The sequence below is a fragment of the Polypterus senegalus genome, chromosome 2 (genome assembly GCF_016835505.1).
Source record: "Polypterus senegalus isolate Bchr_013 chromosome 2, ASM1683550v1, whole genome shotgun sequence".
NCBI lineage: Eukaryota > Metazoa > Chordata > Cladistia > Polypteriformes > Polypteridae > Polypterus > Polypterus senegalus.
The window spans coordinates 208,973,281-208,995,640 of NC_053155.1; the positions used below are offsets into that span (position 1 = coordinate 208,973,281).

The following is a 22,360-nucleotide window of genomic DNA, read 5'->3' on the forward strand; positions in this document are numbered from 1 at the left end:
AAAGTGTACAGTTATTTCGATCCAGGATTAAAAAGTATCAAATCATGTCCCATAAGGTGCTCCTTCTGCCCTTTTGAGCCAATGCCCACCAAAAGGTGTGCGCACGCCACTGCAGAAAGCAACAGTATTATAATAATTTGTCAATAACTAGAAAATCAAAAGGAACTCAAAAAAACATTAACTATAGAGGTTCGATAATGTTATGACATCTACGACGGCTGCTGTACTTTAATAAATGCAGATCATTATAACTTTCAAAGCCGTTCAGATCGGTTTATATTAACACTTAAAAAACAAAAGATGCAAACTGTTTAAATGTTCAATAACGTTAAACTTTCCACTTTTCGCAACGAGGAACATTTTTTAACAAAATGTCAACCCCTACTCATTTTAAATGTGAGCACAGGTTTACTGCCCGACTTATGCTACTCAGTCTGCTACTGCTTTAAATGACCGACTTGCCGTGTAGAGGCTTCTCACCAATATCTCGGCTCTTAGCTATTATTGGTTAGTAGCGCGTCGAGGAGGGGTGGGGCTGTGCGTCATTGCGTCACGGGCGGCAGATGCGTGCGGACTTTGTTCTGGCAGCTCTAGGAGTGTTAGCTGGAAATTATATCGTTTGAGAGCACACAAAGTGAAAGAAAACAGGTATGTATGTAATAAAATCAGTTTACGTCAAACCCGCAAGCAGCTGCGTTTGTATGACTGATGCGTAGCAGCTTTGAACTCTTGACCGAGTTCCTGGGCTACCACTGAGACATGAATGACATTGCCTTCTTAATGACTTCGCTTTGTGTGACATTTTTGCTGCTCGAGTTTTTGAATTGCACGCGTGTGCAAGTCAGCAAGGCGTGTCTGTTAATGTTAAGTAAAGTGCACTTCTGCAGAAAACACTGTGTAGTGGGGCCTCTCCGGTTTCTCCTGTTACTATTTTGGACGCGCCAGTTCGGGGATCCTGCAGATCTGCCCCCTACGTCCACTGTCTGCCTTACGTGTTCAACAAGCTCCCACCCCATAACTACTGCTTCTCAAACGATTCCAGGCACACTGTGCTTGCCCCTATGCCTGGCATCTGCTTCGACGACTCGTGTCCTTTTCCTTATTAATTTCTTAATAATGCCTTAATAGAGGAAATGATTAAAACGTCACACACTTCCTGCATTATTTTTTTAGTGTTTAACGTGCATCGGATATAATGTTGCCCAATTGCAGCTTCACTGGTCTTATGATGAGATCGCTTAATAATATGGACACAGATTCTTTGGGGGGACCAGTGTAGTGTCCATATCATTGAGTTGCTTGGTGAGGCTGCAAAAGTCATGTACCTTGCCAGCGCACCAGTTGTATTCGTGGAAGGTACTCTGGGATGAGATTGAGTGTGACACGTACAATTGTCAGAAAAAAACAATATTTGTCACTTCATATTGTGCTGGCCCCGTGTGTTCAGTATTTTTCAAAGCCAACATTTCCTTATCTTCACTATAATTTCCAAAATTCTGCCACTGAAAAATGTGTGTCTCCTTGCTGGAAGTGCTGCTGCCTCTCACCTTGTATGCATGTTTTCCTTATCTTTATTTCACTCACCCCTCTTTTATAATTTTTTTTTCTTAATATAATATTCTCAAATCTGCCTAAACCAGTTTAGGGTTATGGAATCATATTACACCCTTGTGCAAATTAATTGAAACATACTGCGATTTTTTCACTTTTTCATTGATTGTCATGTTTTTATGCAGGAAAGCTCCAGTTTTGCACTTATTTATTTTGATGTGCATTTACATGTTGGTGGGAATGAATATTTCATTATTGTTTGTCTATCAGATGGCTCAGTAATTGCTCATGCGGAGTCATTACATCAGCCAAGGCTACACCAGACTTATTTTGGTTAGTGAGGCTACTGTTTCATCTGCTAGTTAGTTGTGCTTCAGTTGTTGTGAGAGATGGCCGTGAGCCCCGGAGAGCACAATAAAATCGTGACCCTACACAAGACCAACAGGGACATAGCAAAAATAGTAGGTGCCAGTCTGGCAACCATCAACTTTGTGTTTAAAAAGAAGGAGGAAACAGGATCTATTTCACCAAAATGCAAAGGGACATGTGCTTGCAAGAGGAAAACCACCACCAGAGACAATGCTTATCTACAATGAGAAAATGTGAAAGACCCTCAAAAGACGAGTAATGCATTAAAAGCATAGAGAAGGGAATAGAAGTCAGTTCTTCTACGGTTCGCAGAGAAAATTGGTCAGAAATCCACACATCCTGTAAAAAAATCAACTCCTGACAAAAGTACTGAAACAGAGGTGTTAAAAATGTATTTATCTCAGTTGGAATTCCTTACATGAAATGCTGCATCACAGCTTAGGTTTATTCCCTAATATCTAATTGTTTCAATTTAACCGCTTCCTCCTAAACTCCTCACTTCATCGACCTCCTTTTTCTTGATGTCACTCTGGCCACTTCTTTAATGATCCCCTTAATTGCTACCCATTTTGGATTTCTGTATTGTTATGTAACCTTGTATGTACATTAATCACATTACATGATTAATCTTGTGCTTTTGCAATATGTGTTAGTTGCTTAATAATGACTTTTCTAATAGTATTGCCTGTAAGAGTTGGTACTTTGTGCATAATTAATTTATAGTTTTGTGTTTGGTATTGGTGGGAAAAAAACAGCATGAATTCATATACTTATCTGTATTGTTTCACCAGGCAAGGCAATGGCATTGACGCAGATATCCTCAAACAAGTGCTGTGAAGGTTTCCAAAAGGTGTTTGAGCACGACAGGTAATCATTTTTTGTGTGTGCACTTTCATACTATAAACAAGGCAGATTATCTTGTTTAATAAAATCCTTAAAATATTTAAATTATTTTTACCTTAGTATGTTACTTGTTTTGAGGCCTCCCTACCACACCAAATGGCATCAGAATAAGGACATTTTGTAATATGTAACAGTTCAAAGAAAGATTGCTGACATTAGTTGTGTTTAACTATTAGCTTTAAAGAATGATTTTTTTTTTGTGCTCCAACCAACAGAAATGATCAATTTCCCAGCAACCTGTTGTTTCACCATTTACTAAAGACACAGAACTAATATAAGGACACATTTTAAGGCCAAGAAGCTCTTATTTCTTGTCCCTATACATGACATCTGCCTACTTTTGCCTTCCACGAATTGAATACTTCATAGATTAAGACAATGTGACATTTAAAGATCTCTATATTGATAATGTATTTGCTATTAAGCTCCAAATATAATCTTCCAGTGACACTCTTTTTCTTTGGTATATAAATTAGACACTTAATTAACAGCAGCTTATCAAACCTCCGTCATCTTTCCCCTGCACCTGACCTTGAGATGATACTAACTAGTGTGAATAATGACAGCATCCAGAGCATATTGACAGCTTTCAAGGAACATACCCCTTAATGATTTCAGGGAAAGATGAGAAAAAGTTCTCTCAGTTCACATTTCAGAAAAGGAGTAACATTAATCAACTCATATAATTCATTTTAGTTCAGTATACACTAAAAATGCCACAATTCAACTAAAATAGTTTCTCATTCATTGCAAGGTCACATGTTCTTGGAAAGTCCTACACTTAAACTATTTACACTTAAACACATTTTTGTATTTCATAGATAGCCTTGAATTTAAAACCACTCCCAAAGTCTTTACAGCTAGACCAGATGGAGTACAAATGTGCTATAAATATTAGTTGTAATATTCTTTATCAGACTATGTGCAAGTACACTTCTTTTTCTCACCTTGGAAGAATCCAAATCCACCTTCTGTAATGCAGTGGTAAAGCAGAAGCATTATATCCAATTTTGGGAGGGATTCTTGGCACGGATCTGTTCAGATGTTTTGGAACATTGCAATAACTCATTACTGTATTGTTATTTTCAAGTACACATGCTTTTTATTTTATTTGATGTTTTATCCTGTTTAAAAAACATTTTAGAGGGGTCCTTGTCATGTAGTTGTCTTTGTCAGGCAGGGATGGAGTGCTGAGTTTCATGAATTTTCTTCTGCTGGTGTTTATTTGCCTAGTAGATTGAGTTGTTCTGCAGAGTCTCTGGCTTGTGTAAACTTGTTCAAAAGACTGCAGAACATTATCTGTAAACAAGTTACTAATACTCATTACCCTGCATTTTTACATATTAAAAACTGCATTCCAGAGAATATGGAAGCATGGCTTGTTTGAAATGGTAACAAAAGGTAGTTTTCTGTAACTACGCAGGTACACATTTTTGTATATTATTATTAGAATACACTGAAATAAGTACTTGAGTATTGATCATAACTTTAGTGTGCTTATAAATATAAGCACATTTTCTGTTTTGTTATGGTTTGCGTCATTATGATTTTAGCAAAATTACAGCAATAAGAGATGCATGATGTACAGTAGGGTTTAGTGAATTTGTAGTACTTATTCTTAGGCCAGTGTAAAAGTATTGATTTTCTGATTAATCTGTATTTTTTCTTTAAATGATTCAATATCGATTCTTAAAGGCTCAAGATTGATCTTATGACTCTCTATCCTGCTCAATTATTATATACAGAATTTTGCTTATCTTCATTTTTGGCATCCGATCCAGTAGGTGTCGCTAATACGCATGTTTAGGCCTTCAGCGTTAAAAGCACTTTGCTATCTTGCATAAAATGGCATGTCCTCCTCAATTGAAATCAGTGCCTTCAACATTTAAAATCAGATGTGTGGACTTACTACAGTGCGTCGGTAAAGAATAACTAAAATACATATCAAAGCAATATGTAACCTTGCAACACAGAAGTTAAGTATTGTTGTAACACAACAAATTTGAGAAATCATTTATCCCAACATCAAGTTCCAAACGAGTTGAGCCTAAATAGTCGACACTGGAGATGTCAGGTAGCTCCAAGCTTCCATTTAATTCACCTTGTGCCCAAAAAATAAAAATCTATAGCAGTTTTTAAAGTCGTATGAAAAATTTTGGAAAACCCTCTTAATTCTTTGGATTTTTGGTTATCATTGGCTGAGCTTTCAAAGTAGCAACTTCCTTTTAATATATGACATGTCTTATGGAAACAGTAGTATTTCAGCAGTTACATTAAGTTTATTGGATTAACAGAAAATATGCAATATGCATCATAACAAAATTAGACAGTTGCATCAATGTGGGCACCCCAACAGAGATATTACATCAATACTTAGTTGAGCCTCCTTTTGCAAATATAACAGCCTCTAGATGCCTCCTATAGTCTTTGATGAGTGTCTGGAATCTGGATGGAGGTATTTTTGACCATTCTTCCATACAAAATCTCTCCAGTTCAGTTAAATTTGATGGCTGCCGAGCATGGACAGCCTGCTTCAAATCATCCCATAGATTTTTGATGATGTCCAAGTCAAGGGACTGTGACGGCCATTCCAGAACATTGTAGTTCTCCCTCTGCATGAATGTCTTTGTAGATTTCAAACTGTGTTTTGGGTCATTGTCTTGTTGGAATATCCAACTCCTGTGTAACTTCAACTTTGTGACTGATGCTTGAACATTATCCTGAAGAATTTGTTGATATTGGTTTGAATTCATCTGACTCTCAACTTTAACAAGGGCCCCAGTCCCTGAACTAGCCACACAGCCCCACAGCATGATAGAACCTCCACCAAATTTGACAGTAGGTAGCAGGTGTTTTTCTTCCGCCATACAAAGCGCTTTTTGTTATGACCAAATAACTCAATTTTTGTCTCATCAGTCCAAAGCACTTTGTTCCAAAATGAATCTGGCTTGTCTAAATGAGCATTTGCATACGAGCGACTCTGTTTGTGGCGCGAGTGCAGAAAGGGATTCTTTCTCATCACCCTGCCATACAGATGGTTCTTTGTGCGCATTGTGCTGAATTATTGAACGATGTACAGATACACCATCTGCAGCAAGATGTTCTTGCAGGTCTTTGGAGGTGATCTTTGGGTTGTCTGTAACCATTCTCATAATTCTGTGCATATGCCGCGCCTGTATTTTTCTTGGCCTGCCAGACCTGGGTTTAACAGAAACTGTGCCTATTGCCTTCCATTTCCTTATTACATTCTTGACAGTTGAAACTGACAGTTTAAACCTCTGAAATAGCATTTTGTAGCCTTCCCCTAAACCATGATACTGAACAATTTTTGTTTTCAGATCTTTTGAGAGTTGCTTTGAGGATCTCATGCTGTCACTCTTAAGAGGAGAGTCAAAGGGAAGCACAACTTGCAATTGACCACCTTAAATACCTTTTCTCATGATTGGGCACACCTGTCTATGAAGTTCAAAGCTTAACGAGCTAATCCAACCAATTTGGTGGTGCAAGTAATCAGTATTGAGCAGTTACATGCACTCAAATCAGCAAAATTACAAGGGTACCCAAATTTTTGCACACCCAGTTTTTCACATTTGATTTAATTTCATACAACTAAATACTGCTTCACTAAAAATCTTTGTTCGGAAAACACCCCAGGACTCAGATATTCCTAGGAAATGAAAGACATACCACTGTTATCTTTTTGTTGAAAGTAAATTATTATGCAGGCTGAGAGGGGTTCCCAAACGTTTCATATGACTGTATCTGTAAAGATACAAGACCTTACATCATTGTTGAAAACGAGGGCTTTTGATACATGATAGAATTTTGAACTGCGGTATGTTATACCTAACAGAAAGCAAATGTGTGAAGTTGTTGTTCCTAGGCTTTATATAGATCTTAAGCAAAATCTTCCCCACTTCTCTTAGGTCAGTAAAGAAAACTGCCCAACCAACAGCAGCTGAACATCCAGGGCTACTGATTCCTATCTGACAATCGCGTGTCACTAAATTAAAAATGACTAGGCATCTGTGGTGGATGTGTTGTATATAAGCGAGTTGCATGGCAGTCATACCTGGAGCAACCTCACAGCGTATATGCAAAGCTGCCGAGATAGTTGGCTGTTGTTCCAAAAACCTTTCTAGCATTTCCAATGTGCTGTTCCATCCCATGACCATATCAATCACAACTTTGTGTGTTGGCAAGTCTAATAAACATTGCTTCTCTTTAAGCACGTGGCTAGTTATACTACTATGGTGGAAACAATTTTGCAATGTGCCTCACCGGGCCGAGCAATCAGCCAATTGTTGGATTTTTCATAGCATCATTTGATACAAATTGACATTGTGCAGCGGTACAGCCATTGTGAAGTAGCTCCCTAGGATGTACCATACAGATCATATCAGTAGTGTTGTCAGTCACGGTGGCTGATTCTTTGTCTCTTATATTCCATTCACCCAACACAACTGTCTATAGCAATTAGCTGTAGATCCTCATTGTAAAACAATTCTTTTTTTGTCTGAAGAGAAACTGTGAGGGCACATTTTTGAGACTGGTTAAAGTGAACGTGAGCAACTAAAGATATGTGTAACTTATAAAATTGTAGAAAGACATGTCTTCCTGTTGTATCTTTAATTTCAGCTAATTCAAGATTAGTTTAAATTTCTAATAGGGGAATAAACTTGGCTAGGTTTAGTTGAAGGGTGTCTACATGGAGATTCATAGCACGCAGATAGGTAACTGAGTAACATTATTTAAGAAGCAATATTTGATTATTTTATTACAATATTATTTGCAAGACGATATAGATGTTTTATAATGTAGATGTCATTACATTGTATTAAAACAAGGAGCCTCCAATAATGTGTGGACTCTGATATGGCGATACATACGTTAGTTAAATTCTGAATTTTGAGTACAAAATTCATCTTTTTTTTTCTTTTTAAAAGATCAATGATGCAATGATATTTTGTTCCCCATCTTCCAAATAATTGATGTTAACTGTTAATTAGTAATGAAATATTTCTTCTTAAATGTCATTCCAGACACCCTTCAAATGAAGTGTTATTGAAATTTGTCACATTATGGTAATGTTCTCTGTTCATGGTTAAGTAATCTCTAAAAAAAGCCAGAGCTTGAAATATATCAGTTTGTGTTAATTCAGTTAAGATAAAATCAAAACTGAATCAGGACATCAGTGCCAATACCCAGCTCTACTTGTTCTCACTCTGTGTGTGTGTGTATATATATATATATATATATATATATATATATATATATATATATATATATATATATATATATAATCTATCTATCTTAATTAAATATTGAGGATTGTGCTTATATTTTACCTTTATTTTTAAAGCACAGAGCTAAAATGTAGAATGAGATTTGGAATTTATCTTCCTCCAAAGGCTGAAAGTGGAAGATGTCCCGTCATGTACTGGTTGTCTGGTAAGTTGTACATATAGTATAAGGCACTGCTGTTTGAATTGAAAATGAAAAAATAATTTTGAATAATAATGACAAATGTGTTGACAAAGCATTTAACAAAGTTTAAATTTATGTAAACACTGATAATTGTTATTACATATTTATTTCAATATTGTCTCTGAAGTTCTGATTTATTTGCCTTTTTATTTGTGCAATGTAGGAAGAGCGCCTACCTTACGTTGAACAGTAGTTACAATGTTCCACATTCCTGGCTAATACATAACTAGCCTGATTATTTTTTCATAAGGGCCCAATCACACCTAACCGTTTTTCTCGTGTTTTAGCACTAGAACAGGAATGCATCTAAAACATTTGTAAAGTTATTTGCCATTATTTTCTATTACACTGTTCACACCTAAGCATTTTAGCAGAGAGAAATTTAGAAAGCTCCTCCGCAGGATTTCAAGTGTTTCAGGCCAAATGCTTGTTCCATTGACATCAGTTGTAATGCTCATAAAATGCTGGCAAAAGAAAACAAAACAATGTTTTTTACAGAAAGTCAGTACCTCATCCTGGATAAAACGGCTCATTAAAACTAGAAAAAAATGCCAGTAAGTATTGTCATGCACGTGTGTGCATCGGTTTTTAGTGACAGTTATTCAGGGACAGATTAAGGTACTTAGTTTGCAACCAAGGGACAATAATTCAACAAAAGTTACAGGTATACATTTAGTTTTAATCAGGTTAAAGTTTAGTACAGACATTTTAACGAATATGCCAGTGGCGGTTTGTAATGCAGGGTGCTGCCCCCCTCCAAATATTTTAAAAATTCCATTTAAATTAATTAGGTAAAAATAAATAAGCATGAACTAAATTTGTTTATTTGCACAACCTGTCAGCGCATGTCAACATCCATCAAAAACTGGTTCTGACTTGTATTTGTCTAAATTCTATGTGAACACCTATATTTCCTGAGTGAAGGATGCCAGGCAGATGAGAGTCTATGTAAGTCCTTGAACTTTAGGTTAGCAGGGGACCTGAGGCTCCCCTTTAATTGGTTGCTTTCAGATTTTTCCGGGGATGTAGCTCTTTGCACTCCAAACAGTCCTACATTTATTGGTAGTGAACCAGTGTTTTTTTATTTATCAATCATGGATGCACCATTTCTTATTCACATCAGTGGTTCACAGTTCACACCCGCCATTAATGTTGCTACAGATGAGCAAGTGCTACTTTACAGTGATGGGAACTTCAAGTGGAACTTCAGAAATCAAAGAAATTTTTTTTTTTTTTAACAAAATACCCCTTCATTAATTGTGATCAAGGAGAAGCTTACACACAAACTTTTTCCTGCTCTTGTTATGAGAAATGGAGTTGGCTAACTGGATAGGGTGTAAGTAATGTCTTTTTTTTTTGGTTTTCCTGTTTGCTGTTTCAAAGTGTTGTTACCGAAGTGTTGTAGACAGCGTTGGGGGTATGAGACTTAAATATCTTTCTGACAAATGCTAGTGGCACGAAACTAGTTGCAGTCATCTAGAATTGACTGTTATTATTGTTGAACAGCTAGAAGTTTACAGGATTGGCACAATGAAGAGGAAACCAAAAATTGACACCTCCTATCCACAGTAATTGACTGTGTGAAATTTTGTAGAGCACCTGAATTGGGTTTGTGTGGCCATAATGACAGCAAACAGTCCGATAAGCCCGGGATTGTCCATGGGTTGGTGGATTTTGTAGCCTGTCTTGATGGAGTGTTGATAGAGCACCTTGAGAATGCTACTGTATTTAATGGAACGTCAGAAACTTTACAGAATAAGCTTTTGGACTCCCCAGAACTCCTGATACCATGCGTACATTTTCTGACTTAATTAAGAAAGTCGCCTCTGTTCGGACTCGGACTTGCATTTGGGAAGTGCAGTCATCTGCGGGTGTTTTTTATATTGTCATAGACCTGCATTTTCCTTTAATATTTCATTTTATTAAATGTTTTATTGTTCAACACTTTGTGACTTTTGTCTTTTTGTGCTTTGCAAATAATTTTTTACTTGAAAAAAAAAAATAGGTGTTTGCCACAAGTACAAGTAAACCAAAAAAGTGTCACTTCAGTATTGCTAATGGAGCTTGTGCAACTTTTCAGAATTTCAGTTTTAAACGTGTTGTTTCAAGTGAGATTTGGGTTATATAAACAATTTATGACACTTGACATGTGATATGAAGTAAATATGTTCAAGTTCTGTTGTGACTCTGAAAATATGTACTTTTTTAAAATGATCCGTCTGCAACCCATTAAGAAGCCTAAATTTCAAACTCTTAATCCATTGGTGTCCTGCAGCCTATCAAACATTAGAGATTTATGTATTTTCCACATATTAGTAAGTTTTTCAAAGTACATTAAACCTTTCTCAGAAAAGCCATGACTCAGGAAAGGCTGAATGCATTGGCCATGCTGTCAGTGGAAAAGACACTGGTGACTGAAATGACTCAATTTAATCAGAAAGGAACTGAGAAATTATCAGGCCTGAAGAAAATGAAAGCAAAAATTCTGTTCAAGTAGTGCTACTGGACAGGGTATAGGCAACATTATAGTTTGTGTGTGTTTTTTCTTTTCTTTTTTCCAGAGCTATCAAGTGCTGATTCAGTTTGCCCCAAAACCTTCCAATTTTTTTCACCAGCTGCCACTGAAATAGGCTGAGTGGTAACACAGAGCTCTTCCTCACAGTGGCATATGACGTTAGTGTGTTCTCCCCGTGCACTTCTGGATTGATTGGTATTGTTGAGCGTGTTAAAATGAGTATTATTACTTATTTTAACACTTATCAAACTGTGTAAATGATACTTCTCAATTGTGAAAATACTTGTAGTACTTTGTGAAGTAAATAACATCAATCCTCTTTTTCTACTTGCAATATGAGCCACTGGGTGTACGCTGGCCACTCTGCCACCAGATCACATTGTTTCAATAGATCTGTAGCAAATAAATGGATTAAAACTGAACAAATACTATATTAACATGTTTCAGTTACCAGGTTGCATACAGTCCACTCTCTTCTGCTTGGCTATAGGACTGGGCCCTGAAAATGACTGGTGCACTGTCTACCATGTGTGCTTCTTGTCTTACACCAAGTGCTGCTTTGATAATCACTGGCTCCTAGGGCCCCTAAACTGGGCAGATTAAATGTACCTCTCATCACTTGCAGGATTAAATATGTGAATACAACATGTTTAATTCTTTTGAGTTGGCTACCTCTGCGCACAACAACCCCTTCCTCACTAGCTGTTCCTAGACGAGTGGATCATGACCTTGTATGATTCTGCACCAAAAGCAGCAGGCAATTATTTTTTGTTTTGACGAAATAACACAATGATTTTTTTCCCCACAGTTCTTTACTTACGTGCTTATTGACACCCATGTGAAATCCTAGAATTTTTCAGGATGTTGCCAGAATTTGTCCTCTTGACTCACTTTGCTGCAGAACAGGGTGAATACAATTTGTTCACTCATGATGCTGGTGACACCTGCACTTCAGCACTGTGATCGCCAGGATTAATAGCACTTGAGGACATTCTGGAAAAACAACACTCCCCTCACAAACCTGGAAAATGTCAATATGTCAATATTTTCACTGCAAAATGATTCTCTGAAAATGTTGAGAAAAACTTGAAAACATTCAAAAAGCACCTGAAAAACGGCTGAAGAAACTCCCCAAAAACTTTTGAATAAAGCTTGCCTTTAAAAAGCTTGAAAACCACTAAACAAACGCTGGAACTTTACAACGCTCACATGTGAATGGGCTTTAAGACTGAAATTCTTTTCAGAATTAACTTTTATTATTGTCTCTGAAACCGCTGTGGCACTACTTTAAAATGATGAATTAGAGATATAATATTATATTAATACATAATAAAATAACAAAAACTAAAAATATAACAGTCCTCGATAATACAAAAGCATTTTTTCCCAAAACCTTTCCTTAGAATATACTGCATATTTTACATCTCCTCTAAACATTTGTTAAATTTAAGGAATTCTTCTTGACTTTTGTTGTAGGCTTAACATGCACTGAGCAGAATTTTATAAGCAAAGCAGGAAGCCAGCAAGCTGCTGCTGAGCACGGAATCATCATCGTTGTTCCAGACACCAGCCCTCGTAAGTAAGAAGTGATCTTTATTAGAGTTTCCAGATTTGTATTGATGGCTTTTACCACCCTGTTAAATATAATGTTAATACTGTATTCTCTGTGCTAAAGATGGAAGGATACAGAACCCAAAGCTATGAAGATTTGTGTTTTTTTAAAGTTGTGGTTTATTATTCAAAGAAAAAAAAATAGCAAGATTCTGTAATACTGCTTGTCATAAGCTACTTTCTGCCTCAGGAAAGTGAACCAGAGTTTGGCATTGCGTTTATTTCAGTTCTTTAGAACTGTTCAATAGTCTAAATAAATTATAAAATAAACATTTCGGAACATACTTGCTGTGAGCTCTAAGATACATAGCACAAATTATTTACATGTACTTAAAGTTCTGAGTAAAACAGCAAAGTATTGTGAACATTTTTAAGCAGAACATTTATAATAAAAAAATTCAGTTTGAGACAAGATATGTTTAATTTATAGTTAAATTTTAGTTTATATTCTTTAATTATGACCTGCAGTGTTCAGAAAATGTTAACAGATTTTTAAAAAGTTCAGTGTTTACTTCAGCTGTGGGAAGAAGCCAAGTTACCAATAGAAGTACCATAAATATATGTGGTGAATGTGCAAAATCCATACAAATAAGTACAAAATTGATGCAAAATTTCAGGTGGATGTAATATTGAAGGAGAGGATGAGAGCTGGGACTTTGGCACCGGGGCTGGGTTTTATATCAATGCAACTGAAGACCCCTGGAAAACCAATTACAGAATGTACTCTTACATTACAGAAGAGGTATGTGAATATGTTACTGTCTAGTGGTTGAAACATTTTTATAGCTTCCAGTGCTACTGAATATAATGATATATCCTCACTAGTGCATTAAAAGAGAACACTATTAAACATCTTTTTTTTCTGATTGCAGGGCAGAAACTTAAAATAAATATGGCACTACAGTATAGGCAGACCTCAGGTTGCGACTGTCTCGACTTACAGCTGTTCTACAGATGTGATCAAGCACATAAAATCCCTAGATTTTTCAACTGAATTTCAACTAATTTTTATCTAGCGACTTCAGTTATTTACTTGCTAACAAAGGAAACTAGCTTTAGCGTGGATGAATATTTACAGCTTTTGTTGATGTGTCACTAAATGTAACCAGTGGTATGCACACTGCTTAATAAGCTCCAGTAAAGGTTAAACATTTGGTTTGAAAAATAGGTCTGCTGTTGTTTAAAATCGAGCTGTAGGCCTGTTAACAGAATCGAAAATCCTAAATCATGCCTTGCCTGTACATCTTTGGGTTTATATTTGGGGCAGGGGCCTTGTCTTGAAAAGGTTTGGTAGCCTGTGTAGTAGACTAATATAAAAGGGAGAAGGGATGCCACAATAAAGGGACTGCTTTTGCATTACAGGTTGTGTTGTGTCTATAGATGATCAAATTCTTTGCGTTAAACAATGAAAGAATATAATAATTTGTGTGTTAAGTATGTTTAAAATAATATTACTCTAACAAGTGTGTGAGTTTTTTTTTATTACTAAGTAACTAATTTTGCTGATAAATGCAAGATCATTTATTTATGAAATATAATAACTGCAGGATATGTGAAAAAACATTGTATGTTTTAAATGTTTTATCCTTATCAAGACAAAATATGTGCACTAAATCAATTACTTCCTGTTCAAGGAAAATCAACTATAAGTTTTAGATGAACAAACCTCAGCATACTGGCAGAATTAAGGGGTCCATGAGTAATCTACAGAAAATTGTTGGGGGTGGAGGGACCCTGCAGCATTGCAGTAGAATAAAAAATAATCAGATCTACGACTGCAGTGTTTAAAAATGTGCAGTGTAGCAACTTGACCATATGCTCTGGTATTCCTAGTCATATTTATTTTAAAGCCTGAAGCATTAGTAATTTCCTAGGCATTGTCTCAGGTTGTTTTTCTATGTTTTCAAAATTTCCTTTACATGTTTAACTTTTAGCTTCCTCGCTTGATAAATGCAAACTTTCCAGTAGACCCTGAAAGGATGTCCATTTCTGGTCACTCAATGGGTGGCCATGGTGCTTTGATTATTGCTCTGAAGAATCCTGGAAAGTACAAGGTATATTTTTAGCACATTATTTTTTAGCACTTTTTAATACTCAGAAATGATTAATACATTTTACAGCACAGTTAATTTATGTAGCATAGTCTTCTGGACAGTGGAAAAAAATGAGAATAGATATTTTGCAGAGTTCAGAAACTACAACTAACTTTGTTTAGAAAATGAAAGATGCCACAAAAATCAAGAGTTTTCATTTTGTTCAGAGAAGTTGGACCTTGACTTTCTTTTTTTCTTTAAAGACAGTATCAGCTTTTGCACCAATCTGCAATCCCATGCAGTGTCCTTGGGGTCAAAAAGCTTTCACTGGATACTTAGGACCTGACAAGTCCAAGTGGGAGGTACGTTTTGAAAGTCATATTTCACAGTTTTTTCTTTTTTTAATTAGTTTATGATGGACAATGCTTGCTGTTGTTGTACTGACCCCATGGCACTAAACGTTTGCAGTTAATGAATATTATGAGCACAGTGAAGTACAGGCAGTCCTCATGTTGAGAATTTCAATCTAACTGCTAAAAAATGCAGCAGACTAATAGAAGTGCATTTTTTCCAAGTAATAACCCATCATGTTTCTTGTTTTTGCATGTGAGCCACTGTTCATGCCTTATCCACCTGTTAGACCAAGATTTCCAGATGGCAAAACACTACTAATCGTGCCTTGCCAAGACTGTCAGCAAATAATTATAGTTATTTATTTTTTTAATTAGAGATATTTGGACTGTTAACCAGTAATTATGAATTTAATTGTTAGAAAACCTATGAATATAATTATCCTCATACAAATGAAAAATACTATTTGAATGGTATGTGCACTTGTGCCTACTATGATGAGGTGGTTCAAAGAAGCAACACACTAAGCTGGGCTGGGATGGATATCCTCACTGCCTTAACTTTTTGAACCATTTTGTGGGCATTTCCCACATGCTGTTATTCCAGCAGAGAGTGAGAAAAATAAAGAAAGAAAAATCCTCTTGTGTGTCATGTGTCTTCTCCCAGCAGGCTGCACTTTATACAACTCCGGTTGAAGGTGCCAAACTTGCAATCTGACCATATGCCAAACCTTCTCAACTGGCTCCTGTTGATCTGGAATAAACAGTGGTTTTGTGTTGAGCTCTACATCATATCACACAGTGTGTGTGTGCTCAGCAGCCTTGTGCAGTATAATTGCACTCTATCTGCTTTAACTAGTGATGTAATTCTTTCAGTCACTGCTACCCTTAACTTGTAACCATAGGTAAGCATGGCAATCTAGAGAGACTTGTAAATGAAATGCTACATTCAATGACTTGGCTCTGGCTTCATTATTATGGTCCGAAGCAATTTTCACAAAATTGCTGTTACCGCATTGGTTTGTTAGTCAAATTCCCAACCTCCTCTACCCTCACTTGTTAACAACACTGGGAGGTACTTGTACTCTTCAGCCTTCTGGAAGCTGCTGCCCTTTTACAGCAAAAGAACAAGTCTCTGCTTTCCAGAGAGAATCAAGACTTATGATCCAGACGTGTTGATTCTCATTCCACACAGCTAAGAACCATTTCTTAGTTTCCCAGACTAGATGTGCTCCCAGCCTTAGCTGTGCTTTGAAATTCCACACATGAAAATCACAAATAGATTAAAAAAAAAAGTTACCCCTTTGTGTAGTCCCCAATCCACTTTAAATTATCTTACCATAATGACATTTATGTGATCTTAAATCTAACTTTGCAAATACAGGGACCTAACGACATGAAGCAGTCGGACTCGAACCCAATATTTTTGAAGCACTTCCTCCATGATACTACTAGGGATGTCACAATACCTGAATTTTTATTGTAGCTATTAATATCAGTGAAATTTAATACCACAGCAAAAGCAGGAATCCCATTCAACCTACTTTACTATATTAAAAAATAATTCATTAACAAATGCAAATTCATACGATATATGGGCAGCCTTCGGATAACTTTTTTTTTATTATTATTACCTTCAGTAGTCAACAATACTGTACTTTTATTCTGTAACACAGTATAAAATATACAATGATTAACATTGACAGCAGCTTTAAAAGTGTAGGATAAGCTCCAGGGAGTTACCTATCTACCATTCAAGTAAACTGGTACTGACATTCTTAAATATCTAAATACAATAAACTTTCTATTCCATAGTTTTCCATGCAGAACCATAGAAGTGCCATGAAAAAATAAACTATGGCTCCAAAGGAGAACACTGACTAACTGACTATGCTGTGAATTGTCACAATAACCACCATGATCATTTTATGTGCTGAGACCGTTTAGTAATATCAGTGCATCAGAAGTGTTATACTTGACTCCTTCACATTTCAGTATTTAAAAATAAACCTGTTTAGTCCTGAGGAGACTGCATGCCAGGTCTTCAAAATCCTCAAAGGCATTGATAAAGTAGATCTAGCAGAATTCTTTAAACTTAATGGTGAATCACGTACTCAAGGCCAACAGTAGAAATTAAGAGGAAGTGAATTTAAGACTGAAGCCAGGAAGCATTTCTGCAAAATGGTAAGGACACTTTAAGAAGCTGTGGCCTTAGACAAAAGTGTAATTTTGCACTTAGCCATAGCAAACCTATGCAATATGGTAAAGTTTACTTATGCTAGAGACACAACATCAGCATACGCAAAAATAAATCTGATTTATAAAATCATTTTGAAGTTCATTTATAAATCTCAATTTTTATGTATGCGCTCATGAACTGCTTTGGCTTTAAAACCAGACTTTTAAGATGGTGTTATTCCTTCTCTGGGTCTACCTCGCAGGAGAGACACCTGGGTAGGTATGAAGATACCCAGAAGCTCTAAGTTTGGCACTGGATAAATTTCCTGGTGGACAAGATATTCACCTCAAAGCAAATTTGAGCTACACATGTATAAAATCTTGACTATTCTTTGTGTGCATAATTCAAAAAACAATTTAGAGTATTTTTTAGTGTTCATAAGAGAACCACCTACTCACTGTCTTGCCTCTGAGCAATCTCAGTCATTCCCCACTTGTGCAGTGAAGGGGTGTGAGTGGAAGGAATGACTTGCCTTTTCTGGTCTTAATCGGATTTTGTTGCTGGTCATAGTTTGTCTAAATTGAACTCCAATGGCCAAACAGAAGGAAAAATGAATTGCAATAACTCCCGTTGAAATCGGATAAGGCATGCCAGCAGCAGCACTTGTGAAAACAGTCCAAGTGTCTTGACAGCATGGTGTTTGTTGAGCTTCGGCCCTTCTCCAAGTGGAGTTATATGACTTGATATTATCAATACAGATGTGCCACAGTGAGAGTCACTCCAGCTCTCTGAATTTAAAGCTGCAATGCAGGGGCTGCCCAAGCAAAAGCTTAAATAAAATAAAATAGTAAAAATCACACATAAATTAATCTTTACTTTCACATGTTATTTATTTTTATAGGAGTATGATGCCACTATCTTGGTGAAATCTTACTCTGGTCCACAGCTAGATATTCTCATTGACCAGGGTAGGGATGACCAGTTTCTTGCTGCAGGGCAGTTACTTCCAGACAACTTTATTTCTGCGAGTACAGAAAGGAAGATTCCGTTGGTATTCAGACTGCAACAGGTGAGTGTGATTTTACTGCTGTTTTTTTCAACTAAAGTCTTCATATACTTAGTCCATAATATATGCCTCGGTTAATTTATAGTATTTATTTTGTCACCATTTATTCATTTTTTTTTTTTAAAGTACTCAGCAAGCCGGAAGCAGGAAGTCTGAGACCGCCACAGATCAAATGCACTCGCCCATACACAGTTGTTGGTCCTAAATTGTGAGAAACACAAGACATATATTTAGTTATTCTTTTTCACTTACATAGAAATACTCACTTATCTATTTTCTTATTCTTTTCAATTAATTGGTAATACAGCAAAAAATAACTTTGTAATGTTTTCCATTAAAAATGAATTTTACCAAGAAATTTTAGATTTTGCGTAGCTGCATGTTCTCCGGGTGTCCGGTTTCCTTCTACCATCCAGACATGCAGGTTAGGTGCATTGGCGATCCTAAATTGTCCCTAGTGTGTGGTTGTGTGTACACTGCAATGGGCTGGCGCCCTGCACGGGAATGTGTTCCTGCCTTGTGCCCTGTGTTGGCTGGGATTGGCTCCAGCAGTCCCCCATGACCCTGTGTTAGGATATAGCGGGTTGGACAATAGATGAATGGATGGATATCTGTTGCTTTCTGATTTGTAGAACCATCATTATGTGGTTTAATAAATTCTCATTCCAAAAGGATGTTTTTTTCCTCCTATATTCCATGTAATAAAATGTTTTGATGACACCAGCAGTACATTGTTGATGTAAACTGGATGACCGATATGCATCTACTCAACAAAGTAGGCAGCAGTGCACATTAACTTTCTCCAGCAAGTAACCCTGTAACTTCATGGTCCATAATTTAAATACTTGCCCCCTTTATTTACTCCTTAACTGAAATATACTAAGCTAGCTGTGCTACCTGTCTAAGGCCGACTGAAATCTAAATAGTCCACCTAGACCATGCAATGCACATATCTCTGTCATATGCTATTTGGTATGGGATTCATAAAAGCAGTGTTAATGTTTGCGATGCACCATTTGTTGGAATGACAAATGCAGTGCTTTTTATTACTAAAAATGTTTGTGATATGCCGTCATTTTGGAGTGACAGCGACACAGTTACTGGATGGACACACAGACACATCTTTTTCTTAAGTTGGATTGAAAACCAAAATATGGTAAACTGGAAGGAAAAAAAGAAAAAGGTAATTTTCTTCATTGAAGAAGATAGTAGTCAGTTGTACATACGCTGTGGTTAAGGAACCAGCAGGACTGTTAGGCAAGCCATCTAGATGGAGCAGTGCACCAGAACCAGTTTAGGACTTTAGGTAGACTTTTTTTATTCCAGAGGGAAATTTGTTTGTGCCAGAAAAGTACAAAACATAAAACACTGTTACACAGATACAAGACAATAAGTAAATCTCAATTAGTGTAACCATAAGTACACATACTCACATTAAAAAGAATAATTACCTTTATAGTAAACATAATATACAGAATTCAGCAGCATCCCTACAAAAAAACAGAATTTAAAATGCTTTTAGCTGTAGTTATGAAATAGTTGTTAATGTAATGTAATAAAATAGTTTCTCTTTACCCTTGGGGTCCTAATTCTGTAGCCTGACGGCAACTACTGAAATTCAGGAAAAAGAGGATGGCTACTGCCTGAAAAAATCAAGTCGGTTTACTTTCTAACCTGTTTGTAATACAGCATAGTGAGGTCTGCAGTAAGCCAATAATTTTACTGCTACAATGACAGTGTTGTTAAGATGGTTTATATTCTGTATGTGAAATGTTTCTGATCCCTCTCACTGTTTGAGACGTCGGTTTTCATTCTTAATGTTTAGTCCAAAAAACTGTGACAAATGCTGACTTGGATGAACAAGTATTGGTTTGCCACGTAATCTTCCTGAATATAAAGTGTGGTGGTTATTATTGACTCGTATGAATAACTCGAGTCAGTTGGAAAAATGAAGCAAAACTTAATATTTCCTTTGCATGGCAATTCCGATGAATCACTAATTATTTTTAAGATTTACTCTTGACAGATTTTTCTTGTAAAGAAAAGTGTGATTAGTGCTTTTTTTAACTAGTTTTATACTTTTTTGTCTTTTAGGGATATGACCACAGTTATTACTTCGTGTTTTCATACATGAACGATCACATAAAGCACCATGCAAAGTACCTGAATGCTTAAGAATTTCACCAGAGGAATTTAAGGAGTAGCCCGTCACTGGTCACTCATCACTTTGCTATTTTTGTAAGACAGAGTCCATCCCTTGATAACAAGGATACATTGCTGTGCAGTTTAAATACCTTCTGATTGGTAAAAATAAAAAAAAAATGCATCAATAAAATATGGTGTTTTCATTTTCTGTATTTTCCTTTTTATAAGCACATATCATTATTCTGATTTTAAGAACATATTCAGAATGACACCCTGCTGTTGCATTTTATCAAAGACATAGCTTGACAATAGACATCAGTGGCGAAACTCGGATTTCTGTGAACACTCAATGGAAATGCTGAACTATTCACAGTGGATTCATTTTTAAAAATGCCTTAAACTACTCACAGGAAGGATTGCTTGAGTGAAAAGAATTAAATAAAACCGTAGATAAGAAGAGTCGCTACAAATTCATAGGCATGTGGATGGGAATCAATATTTAAAATCTACTTGTTGGCAATAAATAAAACCTGGCATATAACTATTCTGTATATTTCAAATGAGAAAACTAGAAACAAAGTAAATACAGGTTTGTAACTAATGTACACATTTGTGTACCATTATTTAAAGAAAAAGCTGTTCACAAAATAGACTTACCCCGACTGCCTGCCTTTTGCTTTGCCTGTGTGTTGAATTGTTCTGTAGGTGACTCTTAGCTGAAACACTTACCAGTCAGCACCGCCATCACTTCTAATCAGACAGCCACAGTGTGGGGGTGAGAAGCTGTGTTGTCCATCTTTACAATCAACCAAAACATTTGGACAAAAGACAAACTCTTCCACTCAGGTATGGGGGGAAAAAGGCAGACGCTTAAGTGCTTGTTACAAAGAAAGGTTTTTAATGTTTAAGTGATTTGTATTATACACACTATATACAGTAAATAAGGAAATGGTACAAATGGAGGGGTAACACTGTACATATGAGTGCTGTACAAAAACCTTTTGAAATTACAAAGCCAAACTAAAGACAGTTTCATAAAAAGCAGTAATACAAAATATTTCACATACTTTATATAATACAGTCAACTTTAAACATACATAAAACTTATTTTATATAATATATGGCTATTAATATGTTTAAAAACAAGTGTCAGATTCACTTTACATTAAAGCAAAAAGTCACAGGAAAACAGTGTTTTTACTCAAGATGCAGCAATTTGCATTTTTTCAAATATCAATTAACAGCAGTAAGCAATTAATTCAAAACTAAATTTTGTCCCTTTTTGTTTTAAATAATTCTTTAAAGTGCAGGTTGCTTCATCACCAAGCCAGCTAGCTACTGCAGTACAGATTTAGGAAGCCATGTGGTAATCTTGTGCAACTTTCAAATGCACCTTGCTTTAATTAGTGTTCAAAAACAAATCTGCAAATGATGCAAAAAGAAGCCAAATCCCACACTAAACTTCAGTATAAGCATCATTGTTTAGATGTAAACAAAGCCATTGTTTGTTCTTAGCATTTACAATACGACAAATGCCCCAATGTCTGGCTGACATTAACAAAACAAGGTTCTTCTATCTGCCAGTAAAGCACTACATAAACCCGCCGTATTAAAATATTACTAATCTTCCTCACCACTTACAAGTAGAAACTCCTGTAAAAGAGATTTTATAGACAGAGGCCTGTCTTCTGATACTTAAAGGGCTGTGATTTTGTGAGTAAATAGGCAATGAAATAGCAGTACAACTAAGCCTTTACCATTTGAAAGCTGTGCGTCTGCTCTGTAATAGTTATGCCTTACACTTGTGCAATTCATTTAGCAGATATTTCAAATGACCTTGCAAAACATCACTTAAATGGTACGCTAAACATTCAGTATGGCTATTGTCTCCTTTTTATATTCTGAACATCCTCATTAAGCATTCTGTTGACGAGCTAATCTGTGCTTTGTACAAAAACTGAAACCTGATGGGCCATGAAGCAAGACCACAGAATGGGGTGGCAAATTTGGAAAGTCGTGTATTTGTAAAAAAAAACAGAAAAAACTTAATGTAAATATTCTCTGTAAACTAAAAATAAAAATTAATAAGTGCTAATATGTCATACCTTGAAATCAGTTTGTTCAGTTTTTAATCCTAGTACAGGTTGTGCT

At 36.1% G+C, this 22,360-nt stretch overlaps 1 protein-coding gene across 1 annotated transcript; it reads left to right on the forward strand.

Moving 5' to 3' along the window:
• The first annotated feature begins 539 nt into the window (after positions 1–539).
• Positions 540–20,399, forward strand: esd (esterase D/formylglutathione hydrolase). Its single transcript, XM_039745245.1, has 9 exons — positions 540–648; positions 2,712–2,787; positions 8,186–8,274; positions 12,302–12,400; positions 13,054–13,178; positions 14,371–14,490; positions 14,733–14,831; positions 17,900–18,067; positions 20,159–20,399. Exons 2-9 carry the CDS (start codon positions 2,720–2,722, stop codon positions 20,237–20,239), a joined length of 849 nt encoding a protein of 282 aa, XP_039601179.1. The 5' UTR covers positions 540–648; positions 2,712–2,719; the 3' UTR covers positions 20,240–20,399.
• Positions 20,400–22,360: the final 1,961 nt, after the last annotated feature.

Coding starts and splice junctions, on each gene's coding strand:
- esd (XM_039745245.1), top strand. CDS start 2,720: ATGGCATTGACGCAGATATCCTCAAACAAGTGCTGTGAAGGTTTCCAA. Junction 14,491..14,732: donor AGAATCCTGGAAAGTACAAG/GTATATTTTTAG, acceptor TTTTCTTTAAAG/ACAGTATCAGCTTTTGCACC. Junction 18,068..20,158: donor TGGTATTCAGACTGCAACAG/GTGAGTGTGATT, acceptor TTTGTCTTTTAG/GGATATGACCACAGTTATTA.